The sequence below is a fragment of the Pecten maximus genome, chromosome 15 (genome assembly GCF_902652985.1).
Source record: "Pecten maximus chromosome 15, xPecMax1.1, whole genome shotgun sequence".
Taxonomy (NCBI): Eukaryota; Metazoa; Mollusca; class Bivalvia; order Pectinida; family Pectinidae; genus Pecten; species Pecten maximus.
Window position 1 is genome coordinate 28179937 of NC_047029.1, and position 27602 is coordinate 28207538.

The 27602-nt window shown below is 35.7% G+C and overlaps 2 protein-coding genes across 3 annotated transcripts; one reads left to right on the plus strand and one right to left on the minus strand.

Moving 5' to 3' along the window:
- Nucleotides 1-876: 876 nt before the first annotated feature.
- Nucleotides 877-12185, minus strand: LOC117343982 (lanC-like protein 2). Of its 2 annotated transcripts, XM_033906574.1 has the most exons (9): nt 12068-12185; nt 9649-9766; nt 7102-7312; nt 6794-6938; nt 6391-6531; nt 5657-5848; nt 4867-5043; nt 3709-3781; nt 877-2314 (listed from the first exon to the last, which is right to left on the minus strand). In XM_033906574.1, the coding sequence occupies exons 1-9, from the start codon at nt 12137-12139 to the stop codon at nt 2238-2240; spliced, it is 1206 nt and encodes a 401-aa protein (XP_033762465.1). In that variant the 5' UTR covers nt 12140-12185; the 3' UTR covers nt 877-2237. The 2 variants fall into 2 exon arrangements, with proteins under 2 accessions (XP_033762465.1, XP_033762466.1); XM_033906575.1 differs by lacking the exon at nt 9649-9766 and having other exon boundaries at nt 12068-12155.
- A 251-nt stretch (nt 12186-12436) lies between these two features.
- LOC117344250 (transmembrane protein 106B-like) lies at nt 12437-24863 on the plus strand. Its single transcript, XM_033906934.1, has 6 exons — nt 12437-12815; nt 19856-19919; nt 21765-21924; nt 22609-22805; nt 23500-23553; nt 24113-24863. The coding sequence occupies exons 1-6, from the start codon at nt 12446-12448 to the stop codon at nt 24288-24290; spliced, it is 1023 nt and encodes a 340-aa protein (XP_033762825.1). The 5' UTR covers nt 12437-12445; the 3' UTR covers nt 24291-24863.
- The last annotated feature ends 2739 nt before the right edge of the window (nt 24864-27602 follow it).

The window sequence follows — 27602 nt, forward strand, 5'->3', positions numbered from 1 at the left end:
AAACGCAATTTTTTTTCATGGATTACACAAATGAATGGAGATATTTTCTATCGACAAAAAATTCCATAGTACTCGGGGTTTGAATTAGACAAAATGCCATTTAAACGTACATTCAACTTTATGAGAAATATCATTTTTTATGTTTGATGTCAAATTTCACAGAAACTAACGAAAAGATTCATACAATCGATATCCGATTACATTGCCCGATATATAAATGTAATTTTAGTACAATTTTCCTTACAAACAAATAACATTTTGACCTTATAAATACTTGATAAAGTGTGCTTGTTGAGTATTTACGACTTTGGTACAAAATGGCCTCGTTCTGGCATGTCCGGAACGGAACAAGGTTTTCATATGTACTATCAGATGCCCCATGGATATGTCTATCAGGGCATTAGGTAAAGGATCAATTTCCTTCGTGGGCGGTTTTAGAGCGTTCCTGCAACAGCACCTTTAGTCTTGTGGTGGGAAACTGATGCTGGAGCATTAGTTCATCGTTAATCGTAACCGGTGAGCTAAAAATGATCAGACATGATCAGACAACCGCACAATATGAAAATATGTATTTACCTGGAGACCCTTGAAATACAGGGAGAATATAAGATTATGTGTTCCAGCAGAGTACGCGTCCTCTGGTTCAACAACTAACCCGACGGTGTCATCAGCGGCTGCGTTTGTGTTATTTTCTGATCAGGTTATGTCACGTGCACAAAATAGGAAACAGGGTTGATAATGAAACCTGCAGGTACTACAATCACATAAAACAAGTTTAATGTCATGTCTACCTTATATCCCACAAGAAAAGTTTGTCTTATCTATTTGATGGTGATTGTAGAACATACGTTTCCCAAAGAAAAGAAAATTCTCAAAATCCATCAGATCAGTTTTATTTGGCTTAAATGGAATTTGAAAGGTCTTGTTCAATCAAATCCCGTGAGTATTATGCACTTGAAAACAACAAACTTTACACATTAATTTCACAACAATTGCGAAACAAGTTATTTTCACTTATACTCAACACTCTGGATGACAGAATGGAAGTAAAAGTGGTCTTACTGTGGCAGGAAAACAGACTACCATGAAAACCCACACAGTTTGGCAGGTGACCCCGTAAATTTTCTCATCCAATCGCTTAGGTGAATGACATGAACATTACAACTATGCCAAGTAACCACCCATAAAATGGTGGTTGGGTGGCACAGTGGTAACACATTTTACTTTCACTTAGGCAGCCAGGGTTTGATTCCTCCATCACACGTGAAGAGGTTAGAGTCACCTGCTTGACCACGTGGGTTTTCTCCCACACTAAAACCCTGTCAACAGGACGAACAAGTGTGATTTATTTATGTTGATACAACTTGGTTCACAATTGTTGTAAACTGAATAAAGTTTAAATTTAATGAACACTCATAAAAGACAGTAACAATATTGCCTGTACATAGGCTATACATGTATATATCACATACTCAAACACTATACTACATACAAACAAATCAGTAACATTTAAATTATACAGGTTCACTGCCTGTATGACTCTACTTATTGCTAGGTTTCATCTAGCCATGTAGAGTATCAACATTTCTATAATGGCACATTACAACTATGACTCTAGATAGGCCTCATTCTAAAATGACACAGTCATCATATGACCTTATGACCCTTCTCGTCAATCAACTATAAAACATAAACAGTTGAGGGAAACATGAATGTGTTAATTAATATTTCACAGTTCCAAATCCTGACTTAGGATCAAAATTTGTTTTACATTATCCCCAAAAAGAAACTACCTGGCATTTTTCCACAGTTTCCAAAGCTTATCCTTAAAAATCAAGACAAAATAGTTGAAACTCCGCTTAGCTGACACAGTCAATAAAACATCATCAACAGAGGCGGCATGCTTAGAGCCGGGAAAGTATTGTGACCTCAAAGAGACAGAAAAAATACACATAGATTATTTTCATCACAGTTCAAAAGCCAGAAAATTAGCTTTAGCCAGAAGGTATTGGTGACCTCGTCCAGGCTGAAATAATATACATGTAAGTAAAAATTCTCTATCACAGTTCAAAGGCAGGATAATTAGCTTCGGCCAGGAAGGTATTGGTGACCGCCTCCAGGCAGAAATGATATAGGTAAAAGTTTTCCATCACAATTCAAAAGCTGGATAATTAGCTTCGGCCATGAAGGTATTGTGACCTTCCCCAGGCAGAAATAATATAAGTAAAATTTTTCCATCACAATTCAAAAGCTGGAAAATGAGCTTTGGAAGGATCTATCATGTCAATAAGGAAATATATGGTGCCTGCCATACCTGCAAAAAATAAAGAATCTTAATAACTACATGCAAGAAACAAATTACTGCTGAAACTGTCAAGCAATATAAAGAGGTACAAATATGGATGAAGATCAACGTTATGCCAATGAAAATGAAAATCTAATTCTGGTTTAATAACAGAACTGTCTTGTTTTACATATTTTTTTAATTTTAAACTCAATTTATTTTACAGTGATTGCAAAACAAGCTATATCAACTGATAATGATCATTCATGTTGAATTGGTGAAGCATGCGAGGGGTTTCAGTGTTGGAGGAGAACCGGAGTACTAGGAAAAAACCCACGTAGTCTGGCAGGTGATCCCCTCTCCTAGACAAACAGAACTGTGCTACCACCATGCCACACAAGTAAGATTTGAATATGGATTTAATGGTATTTACTTTATAGTTAAGAAAGATGTTAATGTTTTTTTGATAATATATGCTCATACTAGTTCAACAATACAAATTGATATTGACATACAACCTTGGTAAAATGTTGGGAGGATGAGAGAGAAAGGTTTAGATATAATCAAAAGCATTGTCATTCATAATCTATTGATACAAGATGAAACAGAATTTACAAAATGAGACTTGTCGGAGAACAGAAATGCCCCAATGTAAACCAAAGAGAAGTGTTGGAACGTTTTTAGTGTTGTTGGTATTGCTATGAGGTGTACTCATGACTTTCCAGAACAAGTACCCTAATGGTTGACCAATGATTTGAGTTAGTTTGGTTAATTTTGTTTAACGTCCTATTAACAACCAGGGTCATTTAAGGACATGCCAGATTTTGAAGGTGGAGGAAAGCCGGAGTACCCGGAGAAAAACCACCGGCCTATGGTCAGTACCAGACAACTGCCCTACATGGGTTTTGAACTTGCGACCCAGAGGTGGAGAGGTAGTGATAAAGTGTCAGGACACCTTAACCACTCGGCCACCGCAGCCCCCTTTGATACTTGTCTAATTAGTAAATTAATTATCCGCTAGTCTGGATCAAGTTTCATTTGAAATGAAGTCACTTTAAGTTACACCCCAGATATTGACTTTTACAGTGCCCCATTCTTCAAGAGATTCTATAAGTTACGTATCTCCATTTTTAATACTTTGTTTTTTCTTAATTCCCACTGAAGTTATTCAAGGCTCTCCAATTCTTAAAAGTTAAATTCCTATTATGGAAAAAAATTAATTGACTACAACCTAATCAGAACATGACCAGGACATCATTATTACACAACTACATGGCAAATTACAGCTCTATATGTGTCTTTTAAAAAGAAAATTAGTGAAAATGGAATTATTACAGAATGACGGCCACGGTTAACAACATACGTAATTATGTCTCTGACCGTTAAATGGTCCTGCATAGAATCAACAAATTTAGACGATTTACCTTCAAATAGCGAGAATGGTGCATCAGGTGTACGGCATCCATGTTTTCCATAGTCACAACACCACTCTGCAAACTATATACAAAAACATTAATGAGGGAGGGGAGATTCTTTAGCTTAAATGTGGTAATTAATGACATTTTGAAAGAATTAAGCATTGTATTCTTCAGTAGTTCATGTTCTACAGAGTCAATGAGCTTCCATTTCATGTGAAACTTGATGTATTAAACAAGTCAACTGAAAGAAATTTTCATTAAACTGACATTTTGGTGAGATTTTGTTAATGTTTCATAAATCTTTTTAAAAAAATCTAAATTAAATGGATGCTCAGGTGAGATTCTGTTTATCATATAACCACTATTATTTTGTTTTCGTTTTGTGAATATGTGTATTCTGATGCTGATGTAAAATGACAATATATCTACTCACGCCCCTTTTCTCTGTATCATCACAATGTGTATGTAACACAATGAAATTATTGATAATCACAACCAAGAATCATAAATCCCCTAATTTCATCAGCTTCATCACGATGTAGAGGACTGATAACTTTTTCATATGTCTGTCACGCTTTCTTGTCAAAGTAACTCCTCCAAAAATATCTAGTCACATTAAACAAGAAAACAGGTTCCAGACAAAATATAATGTATATATCTGGTTGTAAGCCCACAAATTTCTATTGCAGTTCAGCAAAATTTTAACAAATGCTTTATCAATTTATATATACGAGGTTTATCTTTAAACAAACAATATACGTAACAATGCGTACGAGTGTCGTTGCAACGTTTCAAACCGGCTGATCTTTTTGTTAAGCTCTGACTGACTGTGTGAGCGAAAATTGTGTTAACCCGTCGTTGAGAGATAATGTATAGTTACCATTTTGTCATATAGACGTACAGGTTAACATGATTGTCGCTCACTCAGTCAGTCAGAGCTAGACAAAAAGATCAGTCGGTCTTGAAACATTGCAACGACACTCATACACATTGTTATGTGTATTGTTTGTGTAAAGATAAACCTTATATACATATATACATGTATATCCAAACTGATGAATCTTATTAAATAACCCTTTTCCTGATGTTGAGTTTAAAATTTACATGGTGGTCCCCTTTGACAGTAAAACATCATTGATATTCTAGGTATGACTGACAACTTACTTTATATGCCTTGTAGAGATATTCCTGGTTGTTAGTCAACTTGTACATTGTCAGAAATGCATAGGCGTTTCCTGCCGTGCCATGACAGATTCCATACCCCTTCTTTAGAATTCCACGTTCCCAAATCACATCTGCACACTTCTTGGCTGCCTCCAGATATTTGGAATCACTAAATGTCTAAAGTAACAAACAAGTACAAACATGACAGCATGACAATTCAGCATATATATGTCCCCCACCCAATGTGACATTTTATGTCAGGAATGTACAGCAGAGCCAGAACAAACATTTTCTTTGGTGTTGTTAATTCCGATGTATTACTGCATCTTAAGTACTGTAAATGTTGAAATTTACGTCAGGGTGAAATTTACGCTATCTATGCGGACTCCTTTTGTTCGCAAAAATTTCCCATTCGCGTATTTTGTTGATATCAATTTGCGTAATCTTGAACTTCAAGCGAAAGTGGATTGATCGCGAAAACTACCCCCACGCGTATAGTTTACATATTGAAATCACGAAATTAATTCCCCTGCGAAAATAATCACGTTTACAGTACCTGTGTACTCTAATATGTCATTAAACCTATACAATAACATCAATTCTCAGGTAGCAAAGTCTTCAAACTTCAATTTGATACAAATTTCTATCATTTGAACTTCAAACGAGTGACTGAGGGGATGGAGTCACTGGTAATAACATATAGTAAAATATCTTATTGTGTGAGTCCTACTATAACTGACACAGTTAACAAACATTTGATATCACAACACATACCTTATGAGTCACTTACCTTGTAGGCAGAGATGAACATGTTGATCCAGCCTGGAGCTCCATGACACCAGTGTATAAGTTTGTCTCCGTTTTCACTTTCCAGCGACGATGGACCATTTCCAGATGGGAACCTTAATCCCAGCATGTAGTCCACACTAGGTTTTACAAAGTCTGTAATCACAGACTTGTACTTCCCGGCCGGATCTGGAACCTGAAGTGTAAAACCAATTGCTACATGTACAAATGATACTAATGACAAGTTTGAAGATTAGTAGGATCTTTTATCTCCTTGGGATGAGACAGAAAGATCTTAATCTCAAGGGGAAGATTTTTGAATTGACAAACATAAGGTTTTCCAAGTGTTTGGCAGAGTAAGAATTTTCCCAAGGGTTTAAGATTCCCTTTTCTCTTACCCTGGACAGGCGAGGGATATCCACAATTTTACCATTGTGAGATTTTCTTATATCAACCTAGGGTTGAAACAAACTACACATGCTCTTTACACATTCTAACCGTTGCATGACAATATGGAAATAATACAATGATGTCACATCGACAATACATTGATGTCACATCTACAATTCACATCAACACTGTAACCTCAATATTAGATACATACAAGGGTTACAAACAGGATAAGACAAAAATAATGATTCCTCCTAAGGGATTATCACTTCATGAATTCTTTAATTGATTAACAGCAATTTAATTATCCAAAAAATTATTGAAGTCATAACAAATGCACAGGTGTACCTGCATCAGTACGGAGAGTATCCCAGCCAGACCGTGAGCGGCACCCAAGTAGTACCTGTCATGCCATCGGTACATCAGAGGGTGACTCAACCCCTCCTCCCTTGACAACCTTCGACCTCTGTCTATCATGGACTGGAAAACCTGTCGAAAAAAATCACCCGATTGGATCTTGCAGTTCAATGATATACTAGAGGATGTGTAAATAAAACAGGAAAGGTTTAAAAGAAAATCTTTCAAAATTAATTATTTGAGTGTGATTTGAACCAGAGATATTCATGTAAATTGTAAATAAGCATTATGAATAAATGAAGCTTGTAGAAATGTTACTATCAACAAGAATGAATTGGTCTAAGCTTTTCACGCAATGTAAATGTAACTTTGTAATCTTTTTCAAGAAACTTACTTTGTATATAACAGAATTATTTATCTTGTCATCCCCTAGGTGGCGCTGGACAAACAGGAGAGCAAACAGATAACCAGCACGTCCAAATAGGACTTCGTCGGGAAGATTGTGATCTGAACACACTCCATCATGCATGGCTTCCAACCTAATTAAAATATACCAGAAAGGTTTTTAATTTGTGTTTCAAATGTATATACATATGGACAACATAATATTGAAATTTAAAACTATGGCAAAATAAATAATGCTATGGTGTCTAACAAAGTTTGACAAAAGTTATTTTGTAATGCATCTTTTATAACTCCTACCTCTTAATCAGATCTTGCGCTTTGTCAACCTTGCCCATCTCACTGCAAACCACAGCACCAAGAGCCAGAAGCCCTGCGTCCCCACATAGGAAAGTCGCCCTCCGACCTTTCAGGTGCCGTAAATGATGCTTGATATAGCAGTATGCCCTTTCAAGGTATTGTGGGTCTTTACCAAGTTTGTGGTACATATGCCAGTGGAGATACGCAATACCTGTAAGCGAAAGCATTATATTATTTTGTTTTATATTTCTTTTATTTTTTGACAATTTTTCACATATTTAACAATACAATAGACATATATGACAAAGGCAAAAAACATACATCATCATCAATCATCATCATCATCATCATCATCATCACCATCAGCATCAATCATCATCATCACCATCATCATCAATCATCATCATCGTCATCATCATTATCATGGGTAAAGCATTATATTCTTAATCTTTCTTAAATATTTTCTTGTTTAACCATTAAAAAGCTGGGGTTTTGTGTTCATTAGCAATGGCAGGAGAGAATAGTACTGTACTAGACACACAGCATAAAGCAAGTTTCAGTGCTAAGTTTAGTTTTTGGTTCATAATTAATAAAACAGTTCAAAATGCATATTTCTGTTTTATTTTTTGTATATCTTCAAAATTTCCTTAAAGATAACGATTACATACAAACATAATGAAAAAAGAAAATAGAATGCAATACAATGATATGTGTTTGGAAAATACTAAGGTAGACAACTCTTTAGACCTTATAGAAGATGATAATGTGATTTTGGCAAATTTACCACTCTCATAAAGATACCTCATTTGATGGATTTGGTCAACCAGCATGTTGATGTTATGGGTACATTTTGGTATTTTGACAGTGTATACAGTGTAACAGGAAACAAACAAGAGGCCCAGAGGGCTTGAATTGCTCACCTGGATATTTCAGTAATTATGGCAAAAATAAACTAATTAAAGTTATACCAGGTATTTCAAATATTTTCCTACTTTTGAACTAACTCTGCCAACAATGGTTCAAACTACAAGTGGACCAAATCCTGTTATTCTCGAGATAACAAAAATATATATATATATAAAAAAAAAATCTATATTCTCCTATTGGGCCCCTTCGTCCCACCCCAACAGGGTCAAATTCTCTACTTATACAACATTAGATTTTCTTTACCCAGTAATGCTACAGACAAAATTTCACAAAAATTATGATACATTCAGTTGTTCAAGACTAGTAGGGATTTAAAGGATTTAGCTCAATTTCCCCTATTGGGTCCCGCCCCTCCAGCCCCAGGGTAGCCACACCCTCCATTTATACACTGTTTGATCTCCTTTACCAAATAATGCTCCAGACCAAATTTCATCAAAATCCATACAGACGTTCAGGACTAGCAGGTATTTGAAGGCTTTACCTCAATTTCCTCAATTATGGCAGGTCCTGGCCGGCCCCTGGGGGGCTGCACCTTCCATTTATACAAAGTTTGATCGTCTTTGCCAAATAATGCTCCAGGCCAAATTTTAACAAAATCAATTCTGGCGTTTAAGACAAGTAGTGATTTAAATGATTTACCTCAATTTTCCCTATTTGGCCCCCCGTCCATCCAGCCCCATGGAAGCCACACCTCTGTTTATACAACATTTGATCCCCTTTGCCCAATTATACTCCAGACCAAATGTCATCAAATTCCATTCAGTCGTTCTGGACTAATAGAGATTTAAAAGAAATTTTGACAGACAGACAACGGACACTGCACTTTTGGCGTAAGCTCAAGGGCCCCATTTGGGCTAGGTGAGCTAAAAATGAAAACCCTTCTTTTGCCTGGCTTGGATTTGCACCAGGGAATCTAATCTCATAGCAATCAGAGTTTATTAAATGAACAATTATTTCTTTTCCTTTTTTTTTAAATTATACAGCTGAAATAACCATATAAAACATAAAGTAATATACTGGACTGAAATTTAATCTTATGTATTTGTGTCATGTGTAACAGGAGAGGAGAAAATGTAGCGGCCAGACCCGGGTTCGAACCCGGGACCTCCGAACACTAGCCGGATGCTCTACCAATTGAGCTACCTGGTCACCGATGATCGACCCAGTCCAGTCCCGCCACACACCTCCCTCCTTTTTTCCAAGTCTTCCCTCGAAGACACACAAGACCCTTATACCACCACCGTGGGTATTTTAGTTGGGCGCCAATTTTGTAACAGGAGAGGAGAAAATGTAGCGGCCAGACCGGGGTTCGAACCCGGGACCTCCGAACACTAGCCGGATGCTCTACCAATTGAGCTACCTGGTCATCGATGATCGACCCAGTCCAGTCCCACCACACATGTTTTTGATATGTGTTAAGTATATATGTATATAAATATCTGGGTTTTTTTTGAGTCTGGTATAGAGGACTATAAAATGTCCTGAACCAGAAATAAACTGATCTTATCTTATCTTATAATTAATTGGTATGAAAAAAAATGGTCTTATGTCAACGTAACTGATTACATGTAATGATGGAATGATAAAGAAAAATGCCATATGATCTTACACAGACTTTACCTCCAATGCCGGTATACAAGGAGTAGTTAGTGTCTGTATCATCATCTAAGCCACTATACAATTTCTGTAGTAATCTGTCTATGTGTGACCTCAGGAGCTCTTGTCGGCCAGCCAATAACTGTTGATATATTTAATTTATAGTATGAAACTTAATGAACACATCGTGAGTTCACAACACTTTTTGATGTTTATACATGTACATTCCTTACATTTCTTACTTGATGTACATATTAAGCAATATTTAAAACTTAATTGTGTATATATATCTATTAGAAATTCCCCATAAAATTGCTTGAAAACATGATTTTTGTGAATTTGTCATTTTATGGAAAGAATTTAGATATCATAGACATGAATTGAAGATATCAAATCAAACCATGATGGATCTGTACATGCTTTATCTGATCATCCTGTCATATATTCATAATAGAAATTAACAAGAGATATCTTTAAAAAAAGATAAACGGCATAGTTTAAATGCTGGTGGTTATAATGTAAAACTGCTGGTGAAATTAACAAACTATTGTTTTCAGCACGGATAACAAAATTATATCAGTTTGAATCATTTTTGGTGATAATAAGACTGCATTTGAATCAAGAATATAATGTCATTTATGTGTCATTTAAAAACATACATCCACTTATTCAGCTTCCATTCAATCTTAGCTTTGTTTCGTTTTTAACTGCATATCAGCATTTTGTATTTACCGCTACATTGACCAATAACATACTTCATCTTGACCAGGAACGCCACCTGTCGCGTCATATCCAGGGCCAAAAGAAAATTATACGGCTATGCCGAAAAAACACATCAATTTCTGACACTGACTAAATAATAAAATGCTTTAAAATTTTGAATACTGGTTTAACAGGATACTGAAATGATGTACGGTACATTTTTGTTTTCATTTCACAGGAGTTATTTCCTTTCATCAACTCACAATACAGCCACAGGGATATGTAACGAATGATTATGATAATAAAATAATCCAAATAGAGTAGAGATCATGATCAATACTAAATATGTATGTCATTATCATATAATCACTCACTACAAACCTATAGTGGCCGATTTCGGCCATGTCAGACTGTTGCTCTCGCAAAGCAAAGAGCAACAACGCAACAGTGTGCCATGCAAAGAGTGACCCATGCGTAGAGCAACATTGCAACAGTGTGTGATGCAAAGAGCGACAGCACCAGGCCACTCCATGCGAAGAGCAACAATGCGACATGCAAAAAGTAACAGTGGCCCAAGCGAAGAATGGCAATGCGTCATGTAGAGAGTGACAGTGGGCTTAGCGAAGAACGACAGTGAACCAAGCAAAGAGTGACAATGTGCCATGCCAAAAGCAACAGTGGCCCGGGCCAAGCAAAGAGAGAAAATATACATTGTGAAGAATGATAGAGGTCCAAGCGAAGAGTGACAATGTGTGGACCCAGCAAAAGCGTCAATATTTGCCATGAGAATTAGAATGACAGTGGGCCAAGCGCAGAGCGACACCAGGCCAAGTGAATTTAAGAGAGACAATGTGCCATGCGAAGAGCTACAGTGGGCCAGGCGAAGAGTGACAATGTGTTGGGCAAGCGAAGAGCGACGATGTGCCATGTCAAGAGTGAGCATATATTGAAGAGAGAAAAGGTACCATGCGAAGAGCGGCAGTGGGCCAAGTGAATAGTGACAATGTGTACATGTGGGCCAAGCAAAGTCAGTGACAATGTGCTATGCAAAGATTGACAGTGTGCGAAGCAAAGAGCGACAATGCATCATACAGCCACAGGGGCATGGATAGTCTTATATTGAAAAACAAATAGCCAGAAATACCTATCTGTAGATAAAGTCTTTATAGTATTTCTGGCTAAAGACTATTTCTGGCTATTTGTTTTAATATTTTGGTTTGGTTTTGTTTAACGTCCTATTAACAGCCAGGGTCATTTAAGGACGTGCCAGGTTTTTGAGGTGGGGGAGAGCCAGAGTACCCGGAGAAAAACCACCAGCCTACAGTCAGTACTGGCAACTGCCCCACGTAGGTTTCGAACTCGCAACACAGAGGTGGAGGGCTAGTGTTAAAGTGTCGGGACACCTTAACCACTCGGCCACCGCGGCCCCCTTTGATACTTGTCTAATTAGTAAATTAATTATCAGCTGCTGTGCTCTTCTCAGTAGGCCTAAATATTTAACAGTAAGTAGAGTTACTCCGTTTTACCCACAGGTCCTAGCCTCGTCTATCAATACATCCAATATATAGTCTAATCGATTATATATTGGATGTATTGACGGACGAGGCTAGGACCTGTGGTTTTGCCGTTTTGCCAGGGACATATCCCTCACTGGTTACATGTATGTATATTTAGCGGAAACATTTCAAATATGTAAAGCAAACCCTAAAATCCAAGGTCATGCACTATCAATAAACTGCACCTTTCCATCTTCGCCGACGAGAGATTTCCCGTCGTATAAAGAAAATTTGTTTTCAAATGCTCTCCCGTCCATATTTCTTCTATTTTCAATTTCAGTTTGTTTATATCGGAACCGGAAATAAGACTTTTCGATTGGTTAATAAATATTACCAATTTATTTTGTGCGAAATTGATGTCGAATAGCATATGGTGTTTAAAACAATTGAACTCTTTTTAACAATGCATTTAGAGTAAAAAGTATCTAAAAATACTGAATTATTATTTTGATGGTTTCAGTGAAAATAAGCAATCAGATTTGACGATTTTGTGTATTTTATTATCCGTTTATTATGGTCCTCGTTCGGAATCCTTAATTTGGATTGTTCTATTTACAATATGGATGTTACACCGTAGTGTCAGGCGGAGTTACAGCAAGAGGTTTATCAAATTGATATTTAGAAGCTTACGTTGCAGTTCTACAATGATAAGATCAGGCGGATACAGCGATCGGGACAAACTCGTTAACGATACAGACGACTCTGGTGAATTTTCAGGAGATTCGTATAGACCAACACCATTGACAAATGGAAATCACGTGATTCACGTGCCCCCGCCTCGTGAAAATGACAACAATCAATCGACCAATGAATTAGTTCTCAATTCGTCTAGAGTTGCTGAAGGTAGGGATATAGACACGAACACCTATACAGAACTGCTACGTGGGAGTGTTCCATGCCCGACATGCAGAGGCAACGGAAGCATACCGAAAGGTAAATATATAGCATCGGAGATCATACCACTAGCTACAGTTGAGTGTAAGCTAACCTTTACCTGTTTACACCCTAGTGCACTTCTAGTAGTGCACTACATTTAAGCTACGGGTAAACTAGTAGTCACTACGTCCAGTCAAGCGTGACCATAAATTCCCCTATACAGGTAAATGGACAGTGCCACTGGACACCTGTGTTATAGATACCTGTAGACTATACTGACCAGTGCTCGAACAGGACCAGTGCTCGAACACTTTGTTTATTTTTGCTTCTCATTTCCTAAATCGTACTTTCCGTCCGTTCTTTCCACATGAGTATTATGGGGTGTAACAGCACTTTCTTACCTCCGGTAGCGATAGCTTTCTATCAAGGACGATAATCCAAATTTGAGCAGACGACAATGGTCGCTCATATTTGCCTGGTAGCATAACTTTGGGGTGGGGATTCAAAATTGTACAAATGATGGTGCTGACCCCCAGGGGCCGGAAGGGCGGGGCCAAATGTGGTCATTTGGGCTATATTGATATAAACAACTTCTTCTCTGAAACCGAACAAACGATATTGCTCATATTTGCCTGGTAGCAACACTATGGGGTGGGGATTCAAAATTGTACAAATGGTGTGGCTGACCCCCGGGGGGCCTGAGGGGCGGGGCCAAGAGGGGTCAATTCGGCTAAATTGATATAAATAACTTCTTCTCTGAAACTAAGCAATGGATATCACTCATATTTGCCTGGTAGCAACCCCCTAGAGTAGGGATTCAAAATTGTACAAATGACAGGACTGACCCCCAAGGGGCCTGAGGGGCGGCGTCAAAAGGGGTCAATTTGGCTGCATTGATATAAACGACTTCTTCTCTGAAACCGAGCAAAGGATATTGCTCCTATTTGCCTGGAAGCAATCACTATGGGGTGGGGATTCAAAATTGTACAGATGGTGGTGCTGACCCCCTAGGGGCCTGAGAGGCGGGGCAAAAATGGGTCAATATAGCTATATTGATATTAACGACTTCTTCTCTGAAACTAAGCAATGGATATCACTCATATTTGCCTGGTAGCAACCCCCTAGGGTAGGGATTCAAAATTGTACAAATGACAGGGCTGACCCCAGGGGACCTAAGAGGCGGGGCCAAAAGGGGTTATTTTGGCAAAATTGATATAAACAACTTTTTCTCTGAAAATAAGCAATGGATATCTTTAATATGTGACTGGTAGCATTCACTTTGGTTAAGGATTCAAAATTGTACAAATGATGGGGCCGACCCCCTGGAGGCTGAGGGGCTGGGCCAAAAGGGGTCAATTTGGCTAAATTGATATGAACAACTTCTCTGAAACAGCTCATATTTGACTATTAGCATTCTATTGGGGTAGGGATTCAAAATTGTATAAAGGAAGGAGCTGACTCCCAGGGGGCAGAGGGCAGGGTCAAAAGGGGCCAATTGGTCTAAACAAGATCTTCTCTGAAATTAAGCAATGGATATCACTCACATTTGTGTGTTAGCATCCCTATGGGGTCGCGCCAAAAGTCAATTTCATTTCATGGATTAATGTACCTTTTGGCATTTTTAGTATTAAAATAAAACCATTGTACATGTACCCATATAAAATGCTGATGATATATATTGACATAGCAATACCAGCGACAAATATACTTAAGCATCATTCTTGTTTCATATCTCATGAAACCAGGTGAGCGATACAGGCCCTCTGGGCCTCTTGTTCTTGTTATGTCTCGCTTGAACCACGCCAGCATTCAAGCGTTGTATCTACCTTACGTAATCGTGGTCGGTGCAGCGTTTTGTACAAGGCTATACTAATTTGCTAATATATAACGGAATCCGGACTTTCCAGAATTTATTTAACACGTGGTCGGACCTAATTAAAAACCATTTCCAGCCGATAATCGATTATCGATCGATCTTGACAGCCCGATAATCGATCTTCAATATCATGGCGATTCCCAGCACTAATATGTACATATATTTTAATATTTATTATTTTATCAGACAATTTTTTTTTAAATTCAATGTATTGTTATATCATTACTTCACTAATATCTGTTAATTCAACCATGAAATCATTATATAGTACATAGTCAAGAATCAAGAATCAGAAGTTTCGTGTATTCTCATTTATGTTCTTAAGAGACATATAATATCTACACAACAAGTTATGTACCTGTATGTATAATTGGTACTTTCAGGACATGCCTGTTGTCATGGCCACCTGGGCCCCAGGGCCCAAACCCCACCTCACCACCACCTTATGGGCCTCCATAACACCTTACTGATATATATGTATCAGATGAGGATCAGTCTTAAAGTGTGCCTGTTTTAACACCTGGCTATAGTTTTGTCAAGTCCCCAATTATACCCAGGGGTCCATTTATAGCATGCTGTGCCAGACTCCTCTGCCTCACCTACCTGTAATTAGCATATAACACTACCCATATTTAATATCTACTTGTGGATGTTTTTTAAAAAAAAATAGGTTTTTTTGCGAATCATCAAAAAATAATTAATGTTTATAAACATTTTTCTTCACAATAAAGATCTTCAATAAATATAGTGTATATGCTAATTTTCTTTGATTACAAGAAGAGGTAAAATCCCCATCAGTTATAAGTCAAGTGTTGTATGACATGTACAGCTCCAGATTTATGAACATGTATGTGTGTTATATAAGCTTAAAACTGTTACCCTCCCCATCCCCAAGTTTGCCAGTATATGTATTTTATAACAAAAATGACATTAATTGTTCCCCCGGGCCATTATCTCATTCAGTGTTACCTGTAACTGATACATGTACCTGGAATCAGAACCAATATGTTAGATCTTCAAAGTACAGATACAGGTACAGGTACATGTACAGATATTTCAACTATTTCAGTAAAGGAAGATGGAAGCATTGGAAGGTGTATTAGAAGTAACATATACCTTTTATAAACTTTAAATTTTGAAACGTAGAACTGTTATGATCACTTAATTACCAGTACGTTCAAAGAATCTCTTTCTTTACATGTAAAATCAATGTTTAATTAATTTCTTTATGTGTTCAGGTTTCTGACTTTAAGCATTGGATGTATACACATCGAATGTACAACATATACTATGGGCTAATTAGGTTTTAATAAGCATAATATCACATCAAAAATGAAATTATGAATATGCTGCTTAGTTTAATCTGAAATTAAACTACAATATTAATTAAATGTATCAAATTGAAAATGTTCAAGTAACGATAATTGTTTTCAAAAGTTTTATTATATACTTTCATGTGATGAAAACAAAATAACTGGAATTAAACATGTGAAATATATAACTGATCAATCAATACAAAATATTAAGTACCAAAAGATAAATTAAACTTGGCTTGAACAATTTAACTTAGTTAAAGGATTTACAAAGTAAATCTGTTTTAACTTAGTTACCGTGTATAATTAACAAGAATAGAAAGGTTGAAGTATAACATCAAATTAAACTTCCAAAATCTTTTTCATAACTCTTTGAATATAACTGCTAGCTATACATAGATAGCCTTATATATACAGTACAGGTAAAAATCACAGGTAGCCTTGGGTACTGTCCATTACCAGAGTGTATGGGGGTTTTGCTGTTCATCACCTCTTAGGGTGTAGTGCACTACTAGTTTACCTGTAGTTTAAATGTAGTGCACTACTAGTTTAAACATAGTGCACTAGTATAGTGCACAACATAGTTTACTAGTATAGTGCACTAGGTGTAAAGGTTAGCTTACACTCAACTGTAGCCCGAGTTTCCTCTGGCCCTCAGCTGGTGTAGCATAAAACGAGGGTCTATACGGACGGAATAAAACACCTAGATTGGACTATATACGTGTTCTGGGGTAAATAAATATCTCATTTATCTATATATGTAAGGTAGGTGTTATGTCATACCCGATTTTGTTGCATTTGCATCAAACACGTTTTCATGTAGTGCGTTCTGGCCCTACACCAGACATGGTGTCAGGGCCAGAGGAAACTCGGGCTAAACCACCTAATGCACACACTATTTATGGGGTACCGCTTTACTATAATTTTCCCATTTAGTAATTTACTGATATCACTTAGTCCTTTAAGTGATTTCACCTAGTCCCTAAGTGATATCACTTTTAATTCAGTGATGTCATCGACAGTGTGCGAAAGTGATTCATGAAGTTCCATAGACAATAGGTCTATGGACATTTCAAATTGCATAGACTGAACAAAATTTCCATAGACCACAATTTTTCCATCATTGGTCAAAATAATGACAAACTCTTATTTTCGAAGTTATTTGTATGTTTATTTACGGATTATACATTTTCTCACTGTCCCACTTGAGCCAATTTTGCCCTATCTGCCAGTGAGACATGAATGAATGCTCCCTCGCCTCATCATCATAGGCCTTACATTTCTGTTATGGTAGAATCGTTGACAATATGGCCCCCTTTCTTTTTTGGTTGGGCTTAATTTGCCCCTTCGTAATAGCGCAAAAAATTTGCCATGTTGTCATATGAATCAGTGTTAATGAAGCGCTTACAACAGAGTGATCTCCCCTCCTTCATTAATGGAGCGGGAGGCGGGACAAAACAACTGGATTTTTCGGGTTAGTCGCGATCGTAGTTATTAACAAAAATTGATATGCTACAACAAATTCAGCCAAACAAAATTAAGAAATGAACAACACACAAGAGAAATACAATTTATATTATTTATTCAAACAGTTTTAATACTTTTTCGACATACATAAGCAATGGAATTGCTTAGACATCAGGTCTACCCTAGTAGCGTTTTGCAGAGACCGACAGGTTTTCCTGTAGCCTCGGTCTATCGGTCTATCGTTACTGCATCGATTCAAAATTTGATTAGTTATGTCCTGCATTTTTAATTGCAGTTATACCCCTTTTACTATTATTGTATTTTGAAACTTCCAAAAACTGATCATCTTTCTCAAAATTGATCACCACCCAATACCGGCCACACTAAAATACGCCATAGGGAAATATATGCCATAGGTACGCCATAGTGGTTTTTCGCACGCCAAAGCAAAATGTAACCGATATACACACAAAATAACTGGTTTTTTGGGTTGGTATATCCATTTTACAGGTTCTGATAAAGTTTCATTTAAAATAAATGTGTACTTTGAAAGAAAATCGGTCTTATTTGCATAGTCAGTTTGAAGCACTTTACACTAAATACACCATACATGTTAATAACGTTTATGCACGCCATAGCAAATTTAAAGTTCAAGAGTTATTTCTGCAAAATCAAAGAATTTTTCACATCTGGGAGACAGTTCCAGCACAACAGCAAAAATATTTTGTGAAGTCATGACATTTGTTTTTGAAATATTTGCTTCTTTGAAAAAAAATGTAGCATAAAAACAACTCTATAGATCTGGCAATAGTTTGGGTTGATGAGTTGCAGTGTGAAGTACTATTTTATATATAAGTCTTTGATTTTAATCTAACTTGGAAACTTATAGCATTATTGTGATAATATGTGTTGAATTTCATGATTATGCCAGTGAAGAAGATGATCATGTTATATCTGAAATACAGCTTTAGCAGACACTTAAATTAATTATAACATCCAAAAAATGCAACAAAGCATTGTATGTAGCTAGGTGCTCAGGAATTATACTTATAGCTTACTTGTGAAAGCATCGGTTAGCCCCTGGAAACTCAATGACAAATTCTTTTCTGGTTGGAGATCTAGAGTATGTAGTCCTGGTAAAATACTAGCCGTAATACACCGTTCGACTAGAGATCTTCTCTTTAGCTCGATTGGTTGAGTATAAGACTATATAGCTATAGCTATTAAGCCATAGATCCCGGGTTCGATCCTCGATCTCTGTTACATATATATATGATTACTGATGATGATCATAGTGATCACCGTACACTGAAGATATGCACCTGCAACAAAGGTAGTCAACACATATTTTTTTTGTACACTGATTCTCTACATTTATTTATATATTGATCACTTTTTATCTTCTTTTACGCTGTAATTTGTCTTTTTTTTAACTTATATAATATTTTATCTTCATTTTCATACATGTACTGTCATCAAGTTATTGCCTAATCCTGTTATGACCTCACACAAAGTCAATAATCTCATTTCCATACACCATTATATTTAAAGGACATGCATCATCATCATCATCATCATCATCATCGATATCACCATCTGCCATCATCATCTTCTTCTTCTTCAACATCATAGCATTTTCATTATGCATTAGATCATATACAAACATCATGCCATCACATTTAAATTATGATATAATCAGCAATTGATACATACATGCAATCATCATAACAAATTTATATACAACCTAATTATAAAGTCTCATTTAATTTCTCCTCATTACAGCTATGGTCCACAACCTTTCACCACCAGACACCATACACATCAGCTTGAGGGCACAGTATCAAAACATATATCAACCAATGAATTGTCTATTGTATATCGGAATGACTTACAAAGTCATTTTTAATCTCTTATACATGTATATAATTATTTATAAGGTATGTTGCACTCTTATTGACAGGATCGATAGCTATAGATAGAGGACGGGTTTAATTTGGGGAAAGAAAGGGGGGGGGGGGGGGGGGGGGAAGAAAAAAAGTGACAACCACATTGTATCTTAATCAAGAAGTTAAAATTGTTCAGGGCAGGAATCAAGGTGGATTAGTGTATTACCATGTTAGGCAGTCATTCTGGTGACAGAGTGCAGGCCAAGGGTTGAATGGAGAGTGAGGGTCCATATGTTAGTCAGCCATCCTGGAGAGAGTTCTTCGAGGAAATTAATGTTGTTTATGTTTCAGGATATTCTAAATATTCGTCGAATAAATTGCTTAATGTTAAATTAATTTATTATTTGTCAAATGAATTGCTTAATGTTATATTAATTCAATATTTGTGAAATGAATTGCTGAATGTTATATTAGTTTAATATTTGTCGATTGAATTGCCTTTAATGTTATATCAATTTGATAATAAAAGAAAATCTTGTTTAATTTTATATTTAGAACAAGAAGGACAACTGGTGGCTTTAATTCCTCTCAAAGACAAAAGATTGAAACCAAGGAGAACGTACGTATATATAGAGGTTACACAACGAGTGGTTGTTGGATATGGAATTTATTTCACACGAGTAAGTTATTTTTTAAAAGTTACAAAAGACACCAGCTTTAGCGAGTGTTTTTTGTGACTTTTAAAAAATAACTTACTCGTGTGAAATAAATTCCATATCCAACAATTTCGAGTCGTGTGACCTGTTTCTACCACAATAGTATCGGCTTGAATCAAAGGGAAACGTGGCCAAGTATAATTTTGCGTATGCAAATAAAGTGTACCGGTGACGTCCGGGACCCGGTGATGTGACGTCATTAGATTATTGATGACATCAATAACAATTGCAGCTTGGGTCAAAGTTCACCGTGTTAGCCAATCAAAATGCGTACAGAGTTTATACCACGTGTGTTATAAACAGATTGTTAATCAACAGCTGTAATGATTAACTGATGGTCTGAGAGTTGAATAACACAGGGTATTATGGTGGAAATATATATACACTAAGTAATATCTAGGTACAGCTTATCTCCTTGACTCTCATTGTTACTCAGATTGAAAGAATTTCAGAACCCATACTTGTCGTGACTGACAAGAAAAGTACAAATCATTTGAAGTGACGTACGCAACTATAACTCTAAAAAACATGGTTGGAAAATATTTTCAGGCCCAATGATTGAAGCAAATATATCGTAAACTATGACTCTCCCTTATTTTCCAAAAATTAAAGTGTCCGAAGACATGTTCTGTAAATACCTTACCTATGGTACCTATTTAAATCAGTGTAAAATAATAATATAACGGTTTGGTAGGTCCTACAAGAATTCATAGATTACCTTTCGTTAGCATTACACTGGGCAGATACGTCACTAGCACCCATGTGATTTCATTTGGCTTTCGTCTTCTAACATTCTTTACAAACATCAACCGTTGTAAACAGTGTTTTAAAACTCATAAACTTAATTTATAAAATTATTTTTCCGATGGACTTGTGCATATCGTAACCCATTTCACTATTTTTATGAAGAAATCCAAGTTTAATTATCTACAGTTATAGTCGCTTAAAGTGAAATTGCGGTTTAAAAAAATGTCTTTCCTCATAATCATCATACAGAGATAATAAACATTTAATATATATAGCAGGTAGCATACAAAAATCTTTATCTGGAATAGATTGGTCTAGTGTAGGTAACATACAAAATCTATATCTAGAATAGATTGGTCTAGTAGGTATACGTAGCATACAAAAATCTTTATCTGGAATAGATTGGTCTAGTGTAGGTAGCATACAAAAAACAATATCTAGAATAGATTGGTCTAGTGTAGGTAGCATACAAAAATCTTTATCTGGAATAGATTGGTCTAGTGCATGTAGCATACAAAAAACAATATCTAGAATAGATTGGTCTAGTGTAGGTAACATACAAAAATCTATATCTAGATAGATTGGTCTAGTGTAGGTATACGTAGCAATCGTAGCATACAAAAATCTTTATCTGGAATAGACTGGTCTTGTGTACATGTAGGTAACATACAAAATCTACACCTGATTGACCTAGTAGATATAAAGGTAACATACCAAAAAATACATGTATACCTTGAATAGAATGGCCTAGTAGGTAGCATGCATAAAACTGAATCTGGAATAGATTGGCCCATTTTGAAATTTTAAGCACACATGTATTTTATACCATTAAGTATTTAAGCATATAGATTGGCCATTTGGAAATTTTGAGCACATATGTATTTTAATTATTCAAGTATAGCTGGTATATTGTATTTGTCTCTAGCCTGTAGGTGTTATTGTTTTAAAATTGTTTATTCTTTTTCATATATATGTACGAATTCACACTTTGTATATTACAGGTACCTGTATGTGTGTTTGGCTGTGTTTCTCTGTCTCACAGCTGCTGGCCTCCTGCTCTTTTTCATGTTCCCGAGGAATGTAACAATCGAAAGTAACAAACCGTTCCTGTATCCTCAAAATCTTTCTATTGCAGTCCAGAATGTCCAGTTTATAATAACAGTAAGTACCATTAATATTCTTCAGCCATTGCATATCAATATCTTTTTAGGAAATGATAATCTGCTAAAATATTTAAAAAGTATTCCACCTAGTGTTTTTGTATAGCAGTACTAGTGTGATTAATTGTAAGATCTGGTAAAAACAGACCTTAGTTTTCTCTGGTCCTGACACCAGACATTCTAACAGAAAGATCAATGTCTGGTGTAAAAGACTAAGTCTTGAAAACCTAATATAATTACAGTAATTGCAATTCTTGCGTCCATCACATTATTTTAATGTAAATTTTAAGTGTTTTATCATAATTTCATATATTATGGAAAAAAATTGTCAGGGGTGCTTTAAATAAAACCGTGTACAAGAGAAAAAGTGTGTGATATTTCCTCCTGGACAGAGTTCTTGGTTAAAATCAGTGAAGTAAGGAGCATTTTTGTAGTCTTTGATTATGTGCACCATTTACAGGGGCATGTGAACTCTTTGGTTTAGATATACTTTAGATCTCGTTTCTATTCCTGATTGAATATACAATGTATTTATTTCACAGGTTTTTTTTTAACATGTTTGTTTAACTTTTTATCTGGCATCTGAGTATTTGAGGAATATTTATATTGAAACAAATCTTTGACTAACAATATAAAGAATATTAATCAATGATACCATTTGACTCTTATTTTATTTATTTTTCAGAACCCAATAAATATTACAAATCAGAATTACTTTCCTGTGACTGTGAATAGCCTGTTGATGACTGTGTTATTCCGAACCAAAGTCATTTCTACGTCTAAAAACAAAAACACAACAACCGTACCAATACGGGATACAGTTTCTTCTTCAGTGGATGCAAAACTCAAGTTTAATGAATTGAATGAATTTGGATATATGGCGTAAGTTTATGAATATTTATTTTTCAAAAAAAGGAAAGTTTTAAATTCATATGCCCCCACCTTGAAATGGGGGGTATATAGTGTTACCCATGTCCGTCCCGTCCCATCCCATCCCGTCCTGTCCCATCCCATCCCATCTCGTCCCATTCCGTCCCATCTCGTCCCATCCCGTCCAGTCCCAATGCAGTATGACTAGCTAATCTCAGAAACTGCTGATGTGATCCTAACTAAACTGTGTTCCTTATAGACATTTTCTGTTTACTTAAATATATTAATTCAATATCTTTGTGAATGAATGTCTTCTTTTAGGATATCGTGACATTCATCAAAGTTTTCCTTACCAAATATGTTGGGTTTTTTTAAGAAAATGTAACGACAACAGACATTTTAGAACATTTTCAATTTAATATTGCCTATAACGAGCATTTTCATTGAGCTAAAAATCTGTCTTATCAGCCAATACCATAAGAAATGACATTGGCACTTGTAACATCACTTTAAATTGGAAGATACAGCGGCATATTACTTTCTAAGAGTGAAAAGTTCATCAATAAAAGTAGATTTCCACAGGTATTTAAGACCTTGTTTTTTGTGTTACATCTCCATTACATAAAAAAAATGTATTCAAATTAATCCTTGAATAAGAGTATGTGAACCAAACTTTTAAATCCTGTTAATGATTTCTTTTTTACAGGATTTTGTGCAATGACACAAATGCATGGTTCCATGAATTTGTGATGGTGTTTGAGTAAGTACATTTGTATTATAATAAGTAATTTAAACTCACATCAGACTTGAATATTTCCAAATACATCTACATCATTATTTAAGCTATATTCAAAGGTTATTATTTATTGTAATTTTCACAGACAATTAGTTCCCTATGGATTTACAATAAACTGCATGATGTTGCAATTGCAATTGCCTCAGAGTTTTTTTTGTTACCTTTGCCACAAAAAGTTCAGCAATGACTTAAATGTTAGTTTACATCTAGTAGTCAAACTGAACAAGGACTGTAAGAAATATCATACGAGTTTTCTTCTTGGAAAGAGTAATACTGTAACAGTATTTATACTTAAAATGTCATATTAAGGTGAATTTTGGGAAGTGACTTTGCAAAATTTGCAATGTATGATGTATCAGTATTTAGTACTATTTTCACATGTAGAATGCTTGCATACTATCGCTTTATTTTATATTTTGTTTGGTAGTTTCCAGGAAAAATTATATAGATTTTTTATTGAATTTGGAAGTTTAAAACTTACCAAATGAGTATGTAATAACAAGTGATTCTTGTTCCTTTCCAGTTTCACTGTAAGCTATAGCTACCTTGGACACACAGAAATGACATCACTGACCACATACCAGTCAGTCAGTTGTGGTAATGACAGTGCACCGGTCATCAGCACACCTAAACCACTGACCACCTCAGAACTGCCCACAACAGAACTGACCACTACAAAATTGACCACAGAAGGAGGATGAACCTGATCTTTTCCATGACTTGTATATAATGATGATTCTTGCCATGCTTTGAGACTATTCTACAGCAGTGTGACAGTTTTCTAAAGAAGTGACACATTTGAGTGACTGGTGACCTTCTAGTACAGATGTGAACTTAATGGCATTGATTCCCAATGCTACCACTAAGGTTTTGTTAGATAATAACCAAAATCGTTCTATACTATCAAACCAGTAATCTCCATGGCAACCAAATATAGATGTTGAGTCATATTATATGTCAATGTTGCCATGGTATATATTACAGATACATGTATGTAGACAGAATTCCAGGTAAAAAAAAAGATTTTCCTATGGCTATTCCAGTAAAATATCCATCTTAAGAAGGACAAAGGATCAGAAATTACTATGCCTGTAGGGTATTGGATAAGTACAGCTAATTATACTACATTGTATATTGTTTGAATTACATCATATTTTGGTCACATGACAAACTCTATGACCTCTATAACACACTTAGTGTGAAGTACTTCCATTGGGTAGAAATCCTACTGGAATAGCCTGTATAAGCAATGGATTTCTGGTCCCTATTTTTATCACAATATGGTCCCATTGATGAAGTTGAATGTTGACATAAACATGTAATATACATCGAGAAAGTTTAAAACGGAGAATATTACTGTACTATTTGTATTAATTCTGTTTCTTGTTTAGTCTTGTACATGTGCTCAGAAGAAATGTTACGATATTGCCTTTTACATTGTATTGAAGTAAATGCTTAAGTGCAAATAATTGTATATAGTTTCCTAAATTATGCACGTTTCCATGCAGTTAAACTCATCCAAATTTCTTTCAAGTGGTTCTAAGAAAAGCCCTGTTAGAATGTTTCATTTGTAACTACATGTATAACCTAATGGTACATTCAAAAGAGCATAGAAAATTTGAAGGACTTGAAAATGAGATTCTACATATAAGTTATTGAGTTTTGAGAAATGGACAATTTAATTTTATGTTTAATATTGATTTTTTAATATTTTTTTGTAACATAGAAATTTAATATACATTTAGATCATATCATTATTTTTGAAGAAATACCTCTGCCATATTTATCCTGCACTGAGCCCAGGGGACCAATACATAATCTCTGACTCACAAGTCAAGAGCTGCTAAACTCTAAGTCAAGAGAAGGCTTATTACAGGACATGGAAATATTTTTCATTGCTTATTCTGCTAAAGTAGAAAAAGCAAACAACCGTGATCTCACTCTTGGTAAGAATGACAGATCTATGCATGACTCCATTATATTCTGTGTTTTTGTGAGTGTGACAGTAATTCTTGATTTATGAGGACCAAGCACGATAATGCGTGTACCCTACAATAATCACTGTGTCTGTTGTCCGTCAGTCTGTCTGTCTGTCCGTCCGTCTATCCGTCCATCTGTCTGTCATACTGTCTATCAGCACTTAATTTCATGCAATAACTTCCTACAGTGCTTTCTTGTTGAAAGTGCTTGCTTGGGATTGCTTTTCTGTGTCAAAGGTCAAGGTCACTATTGCTAAATATACAAAATCGGTTTCCGTGCAATGTTTTTTGCCAATCAAATGTGCTGTTTTTAATTGAAATTGCCTTGGTGTTATACTGTGAAGTACAGATGTGCAATATGGGTTTAAATCAACCTAAGGTCATGGTTACTAAAATACAACCCAAAATATACTTTCAAGAAGAATTTCAAACATTCTGAAATTTCACAAGATAATTCATTGTGCAATGCTGATGCACATTTTGGGTTTAAAAACTTCTTTAATGTCAAGATCAAAGTCGCTGTTAATAAAAAATACAGGAATTTATTACATTTTTACCAGTGAAATATCAAAAATTATTCATTCTATAAAAGTGATATTTTTCTGATATTTATCACTAGTGAAAAATGTCACTTTTGCTGATTTGACCAATCAAATTAATGATTAGAAAATACCAAAATAATTGACCAATCAGAAAGCCCGACATCTATCTCAGCACCTGGACAGGGGGAACTACATTTTTTGTTTACAAATTATCGCTGTAGGCCTAGTTAGCATACGGGGTAGGTTTTTCGTTGATAAAAAATGTAATAAACAGAATATCTAACAGTGTCTTAAGTAATACCAAATATATTTCACTCGTGTGGCTAATATTTAGATATTTTTCACTCGTGCTGCGCACTCGTGAAAAATATCAAAATATTAGCCCCACTCGTGAAATATATTTGGTATTACTGAAAACACTGTTAGATATCCTCTATGTACTTTAAAGTACATCATAAATGGCCCTTACAGAGGGAAAAACTGTTCTGAGATATCACATGAATGATGGTACTCTGTGAAATACAGATGTGTAATAGGAATTTAAAAAGTTGCTAATGTTAAGGTCAAGGTCAGAGTGTAATTTGTATCTATGTCAGTGTATGACTTGCGTAAAGTTCAGGTATAGACATTGCGGGCCTCACTGATGTGTCAGTAGTCTAGTTTTTGTCAATTTTGAGGGTACATTTATTCCACAAAATTAAGACCGTAAGTAATCTTTTTAGAAAACTGTTTTTTTAATAATAATATTAAGAATCATATATTTATTTATTGGAGTAATTGCAACTTTCTCCTTTTTCAAGACCCTAATTCCAGTCAGAGAAACAAAACAGCTACATGTTACTGAACAAATTTGAAATAGGGTAAATATATGATCATCTTCACAATATTCAACTAGTAATTAAAATCAAGGATAGTGATGAGAGTTGTTTCTTGGTGAATTAAAGTTGTATAGTGGCCGTCGGTTAAGACTTTATGCCGATTCTCTGTGATGTATAACTACTGGTATGTTGTGTGGGTCTCTGTGATGTATAACTACTGGTATGTTGTGTGGGTCTCTGTGATGTATAACTACTGGTATGTTGTGTGGGTCTCTATGATGTATAACTACTGGTATGTTGTGTGGGTCTCTGTGATGTATAACTACTGGTATGTTGTGTGGGTCTCTATGATGTATAACTACTGGTATGTTGTGTGGGTCCTATGATGTATAACTACTGGTATGTTGTGTGGGTCTCTGTGATGTATAACTACTGGTATGTTGTGTGGGTCTCTGTGATGTATAACTACTGGTATGTTGTGTGGGTCTCTGTGATGTATAACTACTGGTATGTTGTGTGGGTCTCTGTGATGTATAACTACTGGTATGTTGTGTGGGTCTCTGTGATGTATAACTACTGGTATGTTGTGTGGGTCTCTATGATGTATAACTACTGGTATGTTGTGTGGGTCTCTGTGATGTATAACTACTGGTATGTTGTGTGGGTATCTGTGA

What these genes read in the sequence shown, in the direction of transcription:
- LOC117343982 (XM_033906574.1), bottom strand. Translation starts at nt 12,139, where the DNA reads ATGGACGGGAGAGCATTTGAAAACAAATTTTCTTTATACGACGGGAAA. An exon ending in GCGCAAGATCTGATTAAGAG is followed by an intron (nt 6,939 to 7,101) that starts GTAGGAGTTATA and finishes TATTTTAATTAG; the next exon opens with GTTGGAAGCCATGCATGATG. An exon ending in ACCATTCTCGCTATTTGAAG is followed by an intron (nt 2,315 to 3,708) that starts GTAAATCGTCTA and finishes TATTTTTTGCAG; the next exon opens with GTATGGCAGGCACCATATAT.
- LOC117344250 (XM_033906934.1), top strand. Translation starts at nt 12,446, where the DNA reads ATGTTACACCGTAGTGTCAGGCGGAGTTACAGCAAGAGGTTTATCAAA. An exon ending in AGATTGAAACCAAGGAGAAC is followed by an intron (nt 19,920 to 21,764) that starts GTACGTATATAT and finishes TGTATATTACAG; the next exon opens with GTACCTGTATGTGTGTTTGG. An exon ending in AATGAATTTGGATATATGGC is followed by an intron (nt 22,806 to 23,499) that starts GTAAGTTTATGA and finishes TCTTTTTTACAG; the next exon opens with GATTTTGTGCAATGACACAA.